At 36.1% G+C, this 17,245-nt stretch overlaps 1 protein-coding gene across 1 annotated transcript in view; it reads left to right on the forward strand.

Annotated features, from left to right (window-relative positions):
* BDP1 (BDP1 general transcription factor IIIB subunit) overlaps positions 1-17,245 on the forward strand; it is an 87,049-nt gene that overhangs the window by 52,726 nt on the left and 17,078 nt on the right. The window contains 13 exon segments of the mRNA XM_020998485.2: positions 1,283-2,859; positions 2,862-2,947; positions 3,637-3,821; positions 4,567-4,774; positions 5,688-5,815; positions 6,048-6,252; positions 6,724-6,929; positions 8,310-8,697; positions 12,052-12,171; positions 13,217-13,253; positions 13,735-13,818; positions 14,987-15,212; positions 15,690-15,847. Of these exon segments, the coding sequence (XP_020854144.2) occupies positions 1,283-2,859; positions 2,862-2,947; positions 3,637-3,821; positions 4,567-4,774; positions 5,688-5,815; positions 6,048-6,252; positions 6,724-6,929; positions 8,310-8,697; positions 12,052-12,171; positions 13,217-13,253; positions 13,735-13,818; positions 14,987-15,212; positions 15,690-15,847 (3,608 nt within the window).

Raw genomic sequence — 17,245 nt, forward strand, 5'->3', positions numbered from 1 at the left:
TCTCCTTTCTTATTTACGGTTATATAAACTTGGTTAGTCAACTTGGTTATAAGTTGACTAGGTCCATTACAAATTCATATTCTCTAACCATAACTAGACCCTCATTGCAGCAAGGCAGTCTTTTTTTTTCCTTCCTTAATTTAAATTCCATGTATCACTTCCCACAGAAACTTCCAGAACTTCTCTCCTCAAGCCTTTCCACAGTTAAAACTAAAGATTTTTACTCTTAAATATTTACTTAGAAAATTGAGTCCATTTGCTAGTAGCGAGTTCTTCTCTTTTGCTCTTCATCTTAAAACCTCTTGCTGTCATTCCTCACTCTCTTCTCTTTTCCTCCAGTTTCTGATAAGGTAGCCCTTCTCCTTGCCAAAATAATCCCTCTGCTTGTGCCTTTGATCCCATCTGCTTCCATCTTTTTCAGCAAATTGCCCTCACTATCTTTCTGTCTTCCCCCTCCCGACCTTTCTGTCCTTCTCCCTCTTCCTCATCTATGATGTCTCTCCTGGTGTCTTCACCATTGCCTTCAAGCTTGCCCAACACTTCCCCATCTTTCAAAAACCTTTACTAAACCCTCTTGTCCCTTCAAGCTATTGCCCTCTGTCTCTCTTTCCTTTTTCAGATACAGTCCTAGAAAACCTGTCTATTCCTCTCTACTTCCACTCAACTCTTTGTTGAAGTCTGTCGTCTGTTACTCAAATGAAAATGCTTTCTCTGTGGTTATCAAGGATTTTTTCATTCCCAAATCTGGTGATCTTTTCTCAGTCCACTTTGATTTGTATAGATTGAAAAAATTTAATAGAGTGATCTTTACAGAATAAGGATTGTAGAACCACAGTAGTAAAATAAAAAAGGAAGCAAAGAAGCAGAAATAAGCCCCTTCCCTAGGCACAAGCATAATCTTGTAGAATTTGTTAGCTCTGGGAGAAGAGGGAGCCAGAGAACAAGGCAAAGCTTATTGGGTATGGGAGAAATACTCCCAAGTACTTCATTAAGTAATGCACGTTTTGTTTCCTTGATGAGTAGATTCTCATGGTACATGGTTGTATAATTCCTAGCTTAAAACCTCAACTTCTTGACATACCAGTACTATTTGCATCTTTAAGTGTCCTCTCCATATTGTAACCTTTTGCCACTAGTATTAATAATTTCTGTTTGGTGCTTAAATGGCCACTTTTTTTTAACTAGGGCTCCTTTCTAGCTATAGGTAGAAAAGAATTTGCTTATAAGTTTCTTTTGTAGCATTAACTGCTTTCTTATGTTTAATATTTTTTCTTCTCAAAAGCAGATGTTCTCAAGATGAAAAGCTCTCTGTAGTTAAAAAAACACCTTTTGTGAGAAGTCGATTCAAGAGACCAAGACCAAACTTAGGAAGAGCAATTGAAAAAAGTGGTGTTCCAGGAGCAGAAAAATGTGAGTTAGTGGAAACAGGAAAATTGGAGATTATGATACAACATGATAGTAAACAAGATGCCATCTCCCCCCCTCAAGATGATGCCTTTCTCCTTCAAGAAAATGTTTCTATCTTTCAAGTTAATTCTTCCCCCTGTCAAGAAGATTCCTTCCCACCTCAAGTCACTTCCTCTTCTCCCCAAGTTGATGCCTCATCCCCTAAAAATGATTCTGTTCTTGATCAAGGTGATGCCATGCCCCCTCAAGTCCCTACCTCCCCCACCCAACTCGATACCTTCCCACTTCAAGACAGTGCTTCTCCCCCTCAAGTCAGTGTCTTTCCTCTTCAACATGACATTTCGTCCCTTCAAGATGATGCCTCTCCCCTTCAAGGGGAAGCCTCTGCCCTTCAAGGTGAAGCCTTCCTCCTTCGAGACAGTGCTTCCTCCCTTCAAGACAATGGCTCCCCAGTTCAAGGTGAATCCTCCCCCCTTCAAGGTGAATCCTTCCACCTTCGAGACAGTGCCTCCCCCCTTCAAGGTGATGCCTCCCCCCTTCAAGGTGATGCCTCCCGCATTCAAGGCAATGCCTACCCCCTTCAAGGCCATGCCTCCCCACTTCAAGTTAAAGCTTTCCCCCTTCAAGATGATGCTTCCCCCTTTAAAGATGAGGCCTCCCCCCTTCAATATGAGGCCTCTCCCCTTCAAGATGAGGCCTCCCCCCTTCAAGATGAGGCCTGCCTCCTTAAAAATGAGGCCTCCCTCTTTCAAGACGAGGCCTCCCCCCTTCAAGATGAGGCCTCCCCCCTTCAAGATGAGTCCTCCCCCCTTCAAGATGAGGCCTCACCCCTTCAAGATAAGGCCTCTCCCTTTCAAGATGAGGCCTCCCCTCTTCAAAGTGAAGCCTCCCTTCTTCAAGGTGATGCCTCCTCACTTCAAGTTGATGCCTCCCTACTTCAAAGTGAAGCCTTCCTTCTTCAAGGTAGTGCTTCCCCCCTTCAAGACGATGCCTCTCCACTTAAAGGCAATGCCTCCTTCCTTCAAGATGAGGTCTCCTCTCTTCAAGGTGAGGTCTTCCCTCTTCAAGGTGATGTCTCCCCACTTCAAGGCGAAGTCTCCCCACTTCAAAGTGAAGCCTCCTCTCTTCAGAGTGATGTCTGTTCTCAAGACAGTGCCTCACCCCCTCAAGTTGGTGCTTTTCCTGCTCAAGTCTATGCTTCCCCCCCCCAGTTGGCTGCCTCCTCCCTTCAAGTTGTTGGCTCCTCACATCAAGATGATGCCTCTGTCCCTCAAGATGATGTCTCTCCCCCTCAGATGGCTGCCTCTCCCACTAAAAATGATGTCACCCCTTTTCAAGTTGATGTTTCTCCCCTTCAAGTTGATGTCTCCACTCTTCAATACAATACCTCCCCCCTTCCAGTTGCTACCTCCTCTCTTCAAGTCAGTGCTTCCCCCATTCAAGTCATTACCTTTCCCCTGAAGATGACGCCCAAGTCACTGCTTCCTGCCCTCAAGGTGCTGCCCTTCCCATTCAGGACATCAGCCACCCTTGTCAGAATGTAAGTGATGCTATTTAATATTAAGTATTTTTGGAAACTTTTAGTCATAAATATGGCTAATTTTGACTAGCTGTGGCTAGTTTTACCCTTGGAATTAGTTGTTTAAAGATTTCTGACTTGGTTTCCACCCTCCCATTACTCTTTCAGTCATACCACATAGCTTAAGGTACAAACACTTAGGGAATCATAATCATAGACATAGTCATGGACAAGACTGTGGAAAGAGCTTGTCGTGAAGTGTGGAAAGAGCTTGTCGTGAAGTCAGCAAGCCTAGGTTCTTAACTAGCCTCTATCACTAATACTACATTGATTTGACATTTACATCTCTCTGACTCAATTCTTCATCCACTTGTTTTTTGGATAATGATGTGAGATAATGGAACTGAAAGTACTCTGAAAAGTTAAGAACTATCCCTATTTGTTACATTATTGGTTATTTTAAACACTTAACTTATCTGTCATGAATTAGTGCAGAACCACATTATTTCCTGTGATACAGGGTCACATGCTTGATGTAAAGTGAAATCCATCTGATGAATATTTGAGCATTTTGTACACATAACCTTTTTGAGCTAAAAATAATTTGACAGCTTGTTTTAAAGTACCTTAATGCTTTTTTGTTAATAGTGCTTATAGTTGCCTTCTTGGTTTTTAAAATAATTAATTCATTTGTGCAATATGCCTTTTAGGATGCAACTGAATGTTCTCAAAAGACAGTAGTTAAATATGAAAAACCAGTTCCAGCAAAGGAGGAAGCAGACCTGCTTTTAAATGAACAGACTCCAAAAAAGCATTTAGATTCAATGAGTTGTGCACCTGAAGAGAGGTCTTCATTTATAGAAGCCCAAGAAAGTGATTGTGCTGTTTCTATGGGGTGAATAGTTTTGCTTTTTATTGTTGTTTGGTAGAATGGGGGAAAGGGAATATAGATAGACATTAAAAATTCCATTCATTTTTATAGCCATGCAAAGCATATTTGAATTTAGTTAATACCAAAACTACCAAAGTAAACATTTATAGTTAAGCAGTTTTTAATGAGTATTTCATCATTACATTTTGAAAATTGAGAAATTTTTACATGCATTTTTGTTGAGCTGAGTGGTAGTGTATTTCCCTTCTTTGGTTAGATTGTAGAGGTGATTCACAGTTAGTTGCACATGGGATTAGATGGCCTCTGAAGTTACTTCTAGCTCTTAAGGTTACACAGTTCTCTGATATTTTACACTAAGTTGTAGTTAATGGATGGAAAATATTTAACCTAGTTTTTTCCTTAAAAATGAATGAAAAGGCATTTTAATGCTTATTATATGCTAAGTAAGCACTGGCTAAATTCTGGGGCTATAAACTAGAAAAACAAAATAGTACCTGCTTCCAAGGAGCTCATGTTCTGTTAGGGGGAGACACATTTTAAAAACATTTATGTTCATTAATAATTTGTTAATAAGTATAGTAAATTTAATCTAACAATTTTGATAATGTGTGAGGAAGTCATTTATGAATTTAAGCTGCTGTAATTTATTATAATTCGGAGATTCAAATTTTATACCATTAGAATGCTTTCTTTAAGCTTTATGTAATTTTAACTTTGTCTTCTCTCCTCCATTCCCTCGGACTCTTAGTGTTGAGAATTCCCAGCAAGATATTAAGAAAAATGACATCCAACCTGTACAGCGAACAAGGTGCCGATTTAAGAAGCCTAGGCCAAACATAAGCAAAGCAGAACGGAGAGGATCCAGGGCAGCAGGAAAATGGGTTATTGAAGAAAAAGATAAGGAAGAAGGAATAATACAGCATAAGAATGAATCTGAGAGTGAATTCTTCACCATTGTAAGTTAGTCTTTTGTAATTTTATTGAATTATGTCAGGAATGTTGATGGAAATGTATAAAATGGCAATGCAGAAGCAATCCCAGGGACAAATTAGGGAATTTGCTTATAAGACAAGCATCTGTGACATTTATAGTAAGCCTCTCCAAGACTACATGGGTCTCCTGTTTTGCTGGTACTTAGCTGTATGACTAAAGAAATGCATGTCATCTAGGTCTAGTTTTTCAGTCCTACCTCCCCTCATACTGGATTAAAAATCATTTGGTCTTTCTTGATTTGAGCTACAAAAAAAAAATTGTGCTTTTAAACCTTTCTTTGTTTTTGTGTCAGGGGGCTATTATATCTTTAAAGCAAATTACTCCTGGATTAACACTTGATGCAATCTATGAACTGGGCATATTTAATTAGTGTAACAAATTGATGAGAAAGTCACATGGCATAGTGGTTAGGGGCTGTTGGTTTAGTAGTCTAGAACCTTGGGTTCAAGTCCTAACTTTGTGTTGCTAAATACTTAGTGCCTCAGGCAGCTTTTTCAGACTATAAGTTTATAGATAAGATACTAATTTACATTGGTAGAAGAAGCTTCTTACCAGATCTCCCATAAAATTACAGATCCAGTTAAAAAAATGCATACTGAAGTTTACATATAGATTGAAATGAATCCTTTTATTCTTTCTGTTCTATTATTTGATTGTTAGGGATTTAACAGATGGTTGCTGATTGATTGTTTATGTCATAATCTTTTAAAGAAATTTAAACCAGCAAATTTTATATATAATGTGCAAAGACTGCATAATTTTAGTCCTCGTTATTATTATGTTCAGATAATTCCTAGGTATTTTCTACTTTTTGAAACAGGAAATCCTCCATGTTTATTTTTCTATTATATAACATGCCCTAACTTTGTTTTTTAGCCAAATTTTAAAATTGAAAGTGAAGTTGTACCTTCTGAAGCCCATAGTATGTGTGGAAGTAAGAATCAAGGGGTATCAGAACAAAACTTGCAGATTAGCAGAACTGAAATTTTAAATGAACCAATAAGGTGAGTTTGACCTTGACATCATCACAGAAAGTTTAAAACTTTTAAAATATGAATGGTAAATTTTTTGTAATTAATTTTGGCACATATAAGATGTGTCTCATATGCCTGTTTTTATATAGTCAATTTATATAAAAACTTTTTATGATTGAGTAATTTTGTTCCAAAAATATTTGCTATAAGTAATTACTACTGCCACTCTTTTGCTCTGCTATTTTTTATTTTTAATTTAAAGCAAGGATAAACATAAGCCTCATGCTATCAGTCCAGCACAGTTGAGGAGGAGCCGATTCCAAACAGCTAAGCCAAATTTGGGGAGGGTGTACAGAAGGAAAGAAGAACCTGGAACAGAAAAGATTGTGCCAGATAAAAATGACACAAGAAAAGCAGAAGATAAGTTATTGCAGCAAGGAGATTCTGACACCCACCAGTCTCTAAAAGTGAGATTTTTTTTTTACCTGCCACAACAGATTGATTTCATATCTTTAAAAAAAGATGTTGCTGTAATATTTCAGTAGGTATTGAAAAATCTTTGTTTAAGACTCCTTCTTTTGTTTTGATACTTTTTAAAATTAAAAGTACCCTGTCAAATTATATATTGAGAGGCATCTCAAACTTCAGTTTACCTTTGTTAATGGCAATTAAGTGTTTTCATAATTTTTAGTATTTGCTCTTTATAAGACTATGCCTTTTAGAAAAACCTAAGCTTTTCATAGCTACCTCGCTCTAGGAGAGCATTCCTTTTAGAGTTTTCTGCTTCTCTTCCTGGGAATTTAGGAACTTTTAGTGTTAAAAAGATTCATTCATTATGCATGTTTTTGAACAAGTTTAGATTAAAGATGTCATGCCAAAATATAGAAACAAACCACATTGTGATACTTAAAAACATTTTTTAAAATTTCATATTTAAGGATAAAACAGAGCTATTGTCATCCCTGGGGATTGCAGCAAGAAAAGAATGTGTGGATTCGAGAGACTCTGCCTTGCCCAAAGAATATAGTCAGTCAGAAAAATTGGATTCCTTTGACAGACAGTTGGACTACGCTGGTCACAGTGGTCCAGGAGCTACTTCCTCATCTATAGGTGTTGAAGAGCAGTTTCTAAATAAATCAACAAGGTACAGTTTTATAACAAAATATTCAAAATAATAATAACAATAGCAATAATAATAGCATTTATATAAGCAGGAGTGGGGAACCTGTGGCCTTGAGGCCACATGTGGCCCTCTAGGTCCTCAAGTGTGGCCCTCTGACTGAATCCAGACTTCACAGAACAAATCCTCTTAATAAAAGGATTTGTTCTGTACAACTTGGACTCAGTCAGAAGGCTGTATCCAAGGACCTAGAGGGCCTTGTGTGGCCTCCAGGCTGCAGGTTCCCCACCCCTAATATAGTGCTTTAATGGTTTATGAAGAACTTTATAACTATCATCTCATTTGATCTTCAGCACAACTCTTGAGGTAGGGGGCTATTATTCCAGTTTTACAGATGAGGAAACACAGTTAAGTAACTTGTCCAGGATCACATGGTTAGTAAGTATCTCAGGCAGGATTTGAACTGGAGCCTTCTCAGCTCCAGGTCCAATGAGCTATGTAGTATGCCAACCTAGTTACTTCTAGTTTAATGTAACATAGCTTCTCTGATTAGAAAATTAAACATACCTCCTGTCTTCTATGAGAGCCTTTCATTTGCTCCATTCATAGAGGAAAAGGGTTCCTTATTCATGTAAATTTCTTTTCTAAATTTTGATTATTCTTGTCCTTTTGCATTATGTTCTCCTTTTTCGAGAAGGGTTTTCTCCCTTATCAATGAATGAATATAAAATTCATTATTTCCCCATTCCAGGTTAAATCCTTAGTGTAGGGTGCATCTCATACGTTGATGGAACCTGAACAGGCAGGAAATGTCCCCACTGACTAAAAGTGAAACTAGGGCGAATAGGTAATATTGGGATGAGGATGGGGAAATGGAAAAAAGGTACATTCTCCTGCCACATTCTAATGAGTGAAGCTGGAAGCCATTCACTCAGAATATATCTCTGGCAATGTTTTAGCTTCTTTTACCCTCTCCCTGTTAACAGAAATTAGATTGGAACAGACTTCTTATGAAATTTTTTTTAAAAGTGCAGTCTTTCTGTTCTCAAGTTCCTTAAGATTAATGCCTCTTTACCTTTATTTCTCTTCTTTTTTGAAATAATTGTCTGTTCCATTTTCTATTTGGAAAGGAAAAGATAGCTCAGGATGAAAGCTCTGCTATGGGTTGTCACATGTGGTTGATCAAAAATTGAATTTACTGCTAAATATGGAATAATAATAGGAAGTTCTGACCGACTAAATTATAATTCTTCAAGGAAATAACCCATTAAAATGGGTGGTGATAATTTTTTTTATAATGACTTAAACTTATGCTTTATGTGAGTGGCCTTTATTGTTAATAAAACTTCCCTAAAAAGTTGTTTATGTTTAATGACCACAATATTTTTTAAAATGATCATTTAGATATACACAACAATCAAAAGAACCAGGTTGTCTGAAAAATACTCTGGGTCGAAGAATAGTTACTTCCTCAGCCTCTGAATGTGAGATGGATAATACTGACAGGAGAATGCAGCGGAAATGTAAACAAAATTTCACCAAAGGACGTGGAGCCAAGCGTGTCCGTGGCAGGATTTCCAAGAAGGAACCTAAGACCTCAAAGGCAGTATTAGTGACCCTCCGAGCTTCTCAAGAAGAGGATGAAGAAGATACAGAAGACCTTGAATCTGAATATGAGGAAGAAAACTACCACCTTGCACCAGAAGAAGTCAACAAGGCACCAGTGTTTGTACCTGTAGGACTCCGGTCACCAGAACCTGTTTCTGCCCAAATTGAGGAAACTATGGAAGAGGTATACAGAGTTTTTGATTCCCTGACATTGTGTTACTGCTTGGTGTTTTTTTTATGTGACATTTTCTTCTTTTGGTCATAGGATTTAAAAAACTTTAAGTTGCCTCAGGCTAATTAAATTTATATAAGTAAGAAAAAAGTACGCACTCTTGGGTGCACTGCTCAGCTCTGTGAGCCAAGCACAATAATAACAGCAATAGAGTGTGAGAAGAGTGGGGAGGAGGAACAGCTGTTTACATATGGGCATCAGAGCTCTCCAGTGTAGCTGTGTTATGTAAAATACCCATGTCGGTGATTGTCCTTACTTTTTAGAGCCCGTTGGTCGGGCCATAGTTGGGTCCAGTATGATCATATTTTTCTAGTTCCTTCAGCAGACGTGCACCACAACGCTTTGTCTTCTTTAGCTAGCCACAGATGTTTCAGAACCCAGGGGTTGGAGTGAAGAATCTCTGAGCCACTGATTTTAACGTCTGTTAGAACTCCAGACGTGTAAGAAAATGGCCAGGTTTTGATGGTAGCAGTGACGGTGTTATAAACTGGGATCATTTAGTCCCAGGGTCTGACCAGAAGTAAAGGAATAGCTCAAGAGACCAGTTTCCATTTATGTCCATAAGAGTAACAATGCAGCATACCTTCACTGGTCATTAGCAGAAATGATTAGTCTCAAGCACAGAAACTTGAAAATGGCTGGAGAGTAATTAGGAAGAAGGCTAAAACTAATTAGGAGGAGATTAAAGCGGTTATTGATGCTAAAATAACAGAATCTTTTCAAGTGCTGCCAAAAATTCAGAGGACACAGTAAAGCTGGCAAAGAAGATTCATACTGAGAGGTTAAAAAAAAAACCAAGCAAACCAAAAACCAGGTTAATTTGGCCTTTTAGTTAGCTATATTTTGGCAAAATTAATTGCTGTGTAACACTGTATGGGGAATTCATCAGATACACATTCTACACCCAGGCTTATTTTTGAGAGAAGAACAATGGTAAGTGAAAACTAGTTACCTGATAACAGAAAAACAAGTTTCAGGGTATGTATGCCCTGGGGACTGTGTAGAATTATTCTGATGTCCTAGGATGAATAGCAGTTCACCATAGTGATTGTCATTAAAGAAAGGTTTCACTTGTGTTGTTTGCTGTTGCATACAAATGTATAATATATTTTAGCTAATTCATCAAAAAGGGTTGAAACAAACAAACAAAAATAACCTTTAGTTATTCAGAATACCCTTTTTGCCAAACATCATGTGTAACTGGTATTCCTGTGCCTTGTGTTTTATAAAACGCTTAATTTTTTAAAAAGTACCTTCACTTTGTATTTCATTTTGGCTTCAAAACAGCCTTGTTAAGAGAATAGCAAAGGGTTACCCCCATTTTCTAGGTGAGGATACTGAAGCAAAGAGAAATTATATGACTTGTTTAGGTCTAGCACTTGAGTCAGTAGGCTGATATTTTTACTTTTAATTATTAGGTCATATGGTCTGTAAAGACATCAGGTTAATTGGAAGAGAACATCCAGGGAATCTTGTTCTGTTCCACATTCCCGATACATCTGCCATCCAAAAGGCCACACAGCTTGTAAAGAAATTGAGGAGAAAATGTGGTTAGAGAGTAGGGCTAGAAAATGATGACAAAAGAGAATAAGGAGTAATTGTATTCAGTATGTAAAAAAAATACCTCTAGTTGTGTTTTTGAAAAAAACTTTGCAGTATTTCATATGAGTTTTTAGCATTTTTCTTTATAGTCCTCAAATTTGAGCTTCTTTATGGTGATGTCACTCCATTACCTTGGTATCTCACAGTTTGTTCAGCCATTCCCCAAACTATCTGTTTCCAGTTTTTCCTTGGATAGCGAAATAGAACAGCAATAAACACCTTTAAGCAGAGAAAAAAAGGAGAGAATAAAGTGTCAGGGACTTAAGTTTAGGTAAGATTACTGCTGATCCTAAGGAAATGTTTTTATTGGCCAATGCACTATCACTAATACTAAGTAAGGATTATAATCTTTCAGTCCTTTAATTATGAGTATGGCACATTGATTTAGGTTGGCAAACTTTTATTTTCTATATGTGTTGCATCCCCCTACCAAACTATGAACTTTAAAAAGAAATGTTTTATTGATACTTGTTTTTTTGGGTTTTGTTTTTGTTTTTATACCACAGTCATTTTTCAAAAAATATTCCCCACCTTGTACCTCTCCTTTATAACTAATCACCTAATTAGAGATCATATTTAACAATATATGAATCATAATGCACCCATAATCACCTTAATCTCTAATCAGAGAGGAAAAGTGTGTTTTGTCATCTGGCCTCTGTGACCAAAATGGGTCATCCCATTCATCTGTGTTTAATGTTATTTTTATTTACATTATTAAAGTCATTTTGTATAGTATTCTCATGGTTCTGCTTTCTCCATTCTTTATCAGTGAGTCCATATTTTTCTGATTCAAGTCATCATTTCTTAAAGTGCAGTAGTATTCCATTACATACATATACCACAATTTATTCAGTTGATGCCCATTCAGTAGATCTGTCCAGTAGTGGCATCGAAAGGGTTTGAACAGGTTAGTGACTTTTCTTGCACAATTCCAAGTTTTTTCCAGAATTGTTGGAACACTAAACAGCTTTGCCAACCGTATATTCATATAATTTTCTTCCCACAGCCCCTTCAAACCCCTTCCTAAAACCTCTGTTTCTGCCTTTTATCATTTTGACTAATTTAGTGGTTTGTAAGGTGTTATTTGAGAGTTTTTAAAATTTGCACTTCTTTTATTTTCATGTGGTTGCTGGTAGTTTACATTTCTTTTGAAAACTGTTCAGATCCTTTGACCATTTATCTGTTGGGCAATTGCTCTTAGTGTTATATTTGTTAATTCCTTATATATGTTGGTTATCAGACTTCTAATCAGAGATTTATCTGATAGAAGGTTTCTTTTTCCTGCTTTACAGTTTCTCCTTCTATTACCTTGATTTTGTTTGTGCAAAACTTTTAAACTTTATTTAATCAAAATTATCTGTTTTATCTTTTGTGATATCTTTTGTCCCTCATTTGGTTATAAATTCTCTTACAGCTATAATTCTGAAAGGTTCTTGTTCCACTGTCCTTTAATTAATTTAATTTCTTAAAATATGACCCCTTTACATTCATATCACTTACTCATTTGTAGTTTATAGTGATATATGGTGCCATAAGCTCGTTTATGTCCTTAGATCTTTTCTATCACCCCTAGCACCTAAGCAAGTACTTGAAAAAGAGGTTAAATTACATTCTCAAGTTGAACATGAAGTTTTCAAGTTTAATATTGCTAAATTTTTGTAGACTTCCAAATGAAATAATAAAATGTTTTAATTTCTATAGCTTGAAATTTCTGTGAATGTCCCAGATGTACCATGTATTACTATTACTGAACATCTCCTTCCTGATATAAATGTGTCAAATGAAGGATTGAATCGGGAACAAAATTCGAATGCCTCGGTTGTAAGTGTACACTTCAGTTTGTTACCTTTAATTCATGTATAGGTACTCAAAAATAACTGGAGCAGTATTGTCATGGATAATCTACACACAAATAATAGTTAATGACATATAAAATTGAGACTAATAATGCCAATGAAAATTAGTTATGTTATGAGTAGGTTTCTTTGTAACCCCACTGTGGTACTCACCTGACCAGTGCTAGTGCAAGTGGTATCACTTGTATTCATCATGCTGATCTATTTTAAACGAGGCTCCCTTTCCCCAATATTTCAGTAATCCCTTAATCCTTTGTATTGAATTAATACCAACTTTAAATTATTCAGAATATATTTATTTCCAAGTCTTTTGGAAGTCACATTAATTGCTTTGCTTCATTCATTCATTCATCCATTCATCCATTTATCTATTTATTTATTTATTTGCTTATTTGCTTATCTATTTATTTATTTATTTGTTTGTTTATTTGTTTGTTTGTTTATTTGCTGAGGCAATTGGGGTTAAGTGACTTGCCCAGGGTCACACAGGTAGTAAGCGTCAAGTGTCTGAGGTCAGATTTGAACTCAGGTCCAAGGCTGGAGCTCTATCCACTGCACCACCTAGTTGCCCCAATATTATTTATTAAAGACTTGGAGTTACTGGTTTTGTATTTCTAGACTTTGTAACATTCATTTTATATTAATATGTGTGTCAGCTTGTCTGTCCTTTCAAAAGGGACATTTTCAGACTTATTTTATTTAGGTTGTAGCTGACAGGAAAGATGTCCTGAGACTTATGATGACAAAGAAGGAAAGACATGAATGATAAAGAGTGTAAAGAGGTTTTACTTGTGGCCATAGCTAGGACAAGGATACAAAGAAAGTGGAAAAATAGGAATAGTGAATAGTTTTGCCCTTTTCTACTTGTAATTTCATGAATAATGATAAAAAAAGAAAATTAAGCTTTAGAATTATCAAAAGGCAGCTAAATGCCACATTGTACCATAAGTAAGGTGCTGAACTAATACGTAGGAAGATAATTTAGTTGACATTTTTTTCCTCTTTTTTAGGAAATTGCTACAATTGGATATCCTGAAGAAGAAACAGGTAACTTTTAATAGGGAAACTATTTAAGTAACTGTTGATAAACTCAGTGATTGAATGATGGTTGTAGTTGATGAAGGACTTGCTAGAGGATTGAAGCAAAGGACCATATTGATGAGTAAATTCTTTTCCTTTTAGAAGAATTGTATGTTTTTCTTTTTTTGGATAGTCAAATGGGTGACCTACTACATATCCAGAATGTTTTTAACATGGATGAAAGGTTATTGTCATAGCAGATAGTCATTTGATACTATCGAGATTTCTTTTCAAAGGAGTATAATGGCTTTTTTGGTGATGGATTAAACTGATCAAATCATTCAGGATCTGATTTTGATATTTCTACTGTTTCTTTGTAAGATGTTGATAGTAGTATAATAAAGAAGAGGAAGAGTATCTTCAAGTAGATTCTTAAAAAAGTAAATTTAAATAAACTTTGATTTCTACAATGACTCTTTTATTCAGAGTTGGGTAAATTGGTTTGTAGGTGTCAATGATGGAAGCACAGAAGCTGCCATAGCTTTACTTACAATGGGAAATCAGATGTTGCAGTCAGAGACGAGTACTGAAGGTAAGAACAAGATATGTTTTTGGAAGAAAAAGAAAGAAAGAAAGAACTTCCTCAAAAAAACCTATTCTACCATTTTAACAGAAGATGAAATTGTAGTCTTTCACATATCAAAATCATTTTTACCACTAAGACATTATCAGTAGCATGCATTTTGGGTTGCTTTTCTGTTAGTAATATGTGGTAGTTTTTCAGTACTGTGTATCTCCTGTGGAGTTACTAGCCAGAGGTATTGACCATCAACCTCGTAATAGTAGCACTTCTTTTGAATGTGAGGTCTGCCCATACTGGAACAAGGCTTGACACATCTTTGCCCAGATCTTTTGGATAGCAGCAACTGTTCAGTGTCTGTCACAGAAGTAAATCTGTTATAATCACCTTGGCCCAGTTCCATGCCATTCTTTTTGCCATTATTAATAAGTTTCCACAAGGTATATATATAACCACAATGTACCTACATGCTTGGATGCACTTACTTCCCTTAGTTAATGAATTCTAGAGCTGGAGAATACCATAGAGATCATCTAAGCTAACCTGATATTATACATGTGGATCTGAACCCAAAGAGGTTAAAGGATTTGCACAAGATCACATAACCAGTGTAAGAGTTGGGATGGATGAAAACCTAAAATTTCTGACTTCTCAACACTGTGCTTTTCATTGTAAGGTCTCAGGATGTTTATTCATTTTAAAAAATGCTAATTTAAATAAAGATGCATTATTTTTTCTTACAAATTTATTGTAATACTTCCTGAATTCATTAAGAGAGCATATAAAAGCTGAGTTCACAGATTCATTAAATTAACATAGGTTAATTAAATTAACATTAGGTTAGTCTCATGCAATTACACAGTCTGCCATAGTGTCACATTTGTTATTTAAATAAATATCCGTCTTGAAATCCATCTAAATAGGATTTTGTTATGGGCAGCACGAAGGATTCCTTGGGAACCATTCTCAGCAAAATATGTATTTGTTGTGCTAATACCCAGGCCATATTAGGGTAAAGTTCCATTATATAAAAATTGTTAAGATTACATCTTTAAATAATTAATTCTTCATTATAGAGCACTAATAGATCATATGGAATTATTGCTTTATTGGTTATGAATAAATTAATTCATTTGGAAATCTCCTTGTCACTCTCATTTCTTCTGTTTCCATACAATAGGAATAGTGTGTGTGCTTCCTGAAGATGACTTAAGGAGCCATATTTCCACTTCTAACCCAGAGACCTCTGACCACAAAGTACTTCTTGAACATCAAGTTCTTTCTTCACCAGTCTCTAGTACATTGCTTTCAATACTAGATGAAAATAAGAGTATATTAGAGGAGCAAAATACTGGAAAAGAAATGAACATACCTGGGCAAATAAAGGAAAATTCTACACCTTCCAGGTTAATTTCATGGGTTTTTCTTTATAGATCATTTTCTTTTGACTGATAGTGTAAAATAAATGTAAATTACATTGTCATTTAACAATACAATTTGAATTTACTGCTTTAATATAGCAGATAGTATTGAGGCATATTTAATCATAAAATTCAAATCAGAATGAGTATTGATGACATTAGTTTTTTAATTTTGAAAAAAAATTGTTGGTTTCTTGCTCTTAACATTTCACATTGATGGTGTATCACAGTATATTTGAGCCTGTACTAAAATTTATTTAGACTTATCTAAAGTAGTTAGAATATTTTATGAACATTGAATCAAACTTTCTTCCTTACCAGTTACTCCTTGCTGGTAAGTTTGACCTTTGGGAACTAACTATTTTAGACTAATAAGATTAATGTGCTTATAGTGCAGTAAGATATAGGGGCATTTATGAGAAATCTGTGGTTAATGGGTGTTTTTCTTCCTCCTTTCTGTAGTGATCTGTCTTCTAAAAAGACAAGTTCATTGAGAACAAGAAGCAGATTTCCTAAACCTAAGCCAAACCTCAGTAAAATACTTGGAAAAGATAGACATGTTCGTCGGAAAGTTACTAGTCTTCCTGGAACTATGAATCAGCAGGTTGAAATTCACAGTGGTGAGTGTTGTGGTTCTTTTTGTAGGGGATGGAGGTGCTTTTGGCCCCACATTTGAAGTTATGGCATATCAGCATTTGAAATGGAATATTCTATCTGGTGGGAATCTTGCTTTGCTGACTTTCTACCCATTGGCTTTATTTTGGCTTCAGAGCTTTCATTTACAGGCTTTCTCATATTTAAAGGCAGCATTTGTTTCCTCCTAAATCTTTTTGGGGGGCTAGCAATTCTCAGTTCCTTAATTCTTGTTTGACCTGGTTTCTAGTTTCATCCTCATCCTGGTCACATTCTCCTGGACGCATTCTAACTTATCAATGTCTTTGCCAAAATATTGTATCCAGAATACTGTAATATTCCAGATGTGATTTGACCAGTACCAAATTTAGTGGGACTGTCTCTTCTTTCTGTTAATGTAGCCAGAGATGACATTAGCTTCTTTATCAACTATTTCAGCTTTTTTACTCATATTAAGTTTGCAGTTCACAGACCCCAAGATCGTTTTCATATAGTCACATCTCCCACATAGACTATTTGTTTCTTTGAATCCTAGATATGTTAAGAGAAGCATAGATGGTGTCCAGAATGAGGACAATAATAGATATCTGTTGACATGGAGAATACTTTGTTCAATTCTGGGTACCGCATTTAAGCTAGAGCAGAAGAGGCCATCCAGGATGATGAGAGGACTAGGGAATATGCCACATGAGGGTCAGTTAAATGAACTTGGGGCATTTACCTTAGAAAAAAAACTTCAAGGGGAAGTTGGTAGCAGTATTCACTATTCGTATATATATAAAGAAAGGCTGTCATGTGGAAAAGGGCCATATGTTGTATTCCTTTCAGTCTTGGTTTGTTCTCCATGTCCTTGGAGAGTCTGAACTCAGGAGCAGGGGATAGAAGTTGCATAGACGCAGCTGGAGGTTTCATTTCAAGAAACACTTAATAATTAGATCTGTACAAAAGTAGAATGTCCTTCATTGAAAGGTAATGGGCCTCTTTAACAAGCACAGGGTGGATGGCCCCTTGTTACCAATATCATAAAAGAGTTTTAAAAAATTTTACCTTTTATTGATAAATCTTTTGATTTTATATCACCTGAATTTCTAAGCATGTCCTTCTTCTCACTCCATATCCAGCAAGCCTTCCTTAACAACAATTTTAAAAGAAAAACAGAAAAAAGAAGTTTGAGCAAACACACCAACACATCAACGATATCTGATAGTATATGTGGTGTTGTACATCCTTAGTCACGCAGTAGCTCTACAAAGTAGGGAAGGAGGTGTATTTTTTCCACTTTTGTTTAGGGCCAGGTGATTATTATAATTACATAGCATTCAATTTCTTCTTTTATCTTTCTATTTATATTGTTGTAGTTATGTGTATTCTTTTCTTGGTTCTTC

This window comes from Phascolarctos cinereus, unplaced genomic scaffold, assembly GCF_003287225.1.
Source record: "Phascolarctos cinereus isolate Bilbo 61053 unplaced genomic scaffold, phaCin_HiC Scaffold_4;HRSCAF=312, whole genome shotgun sequence".
NCBI lineage: Eukaryota > Metazoa > Chordata > Mammalia > Diprotodontia > Phascolarctidae > Phascolarctos > Phascolarctos cinereus.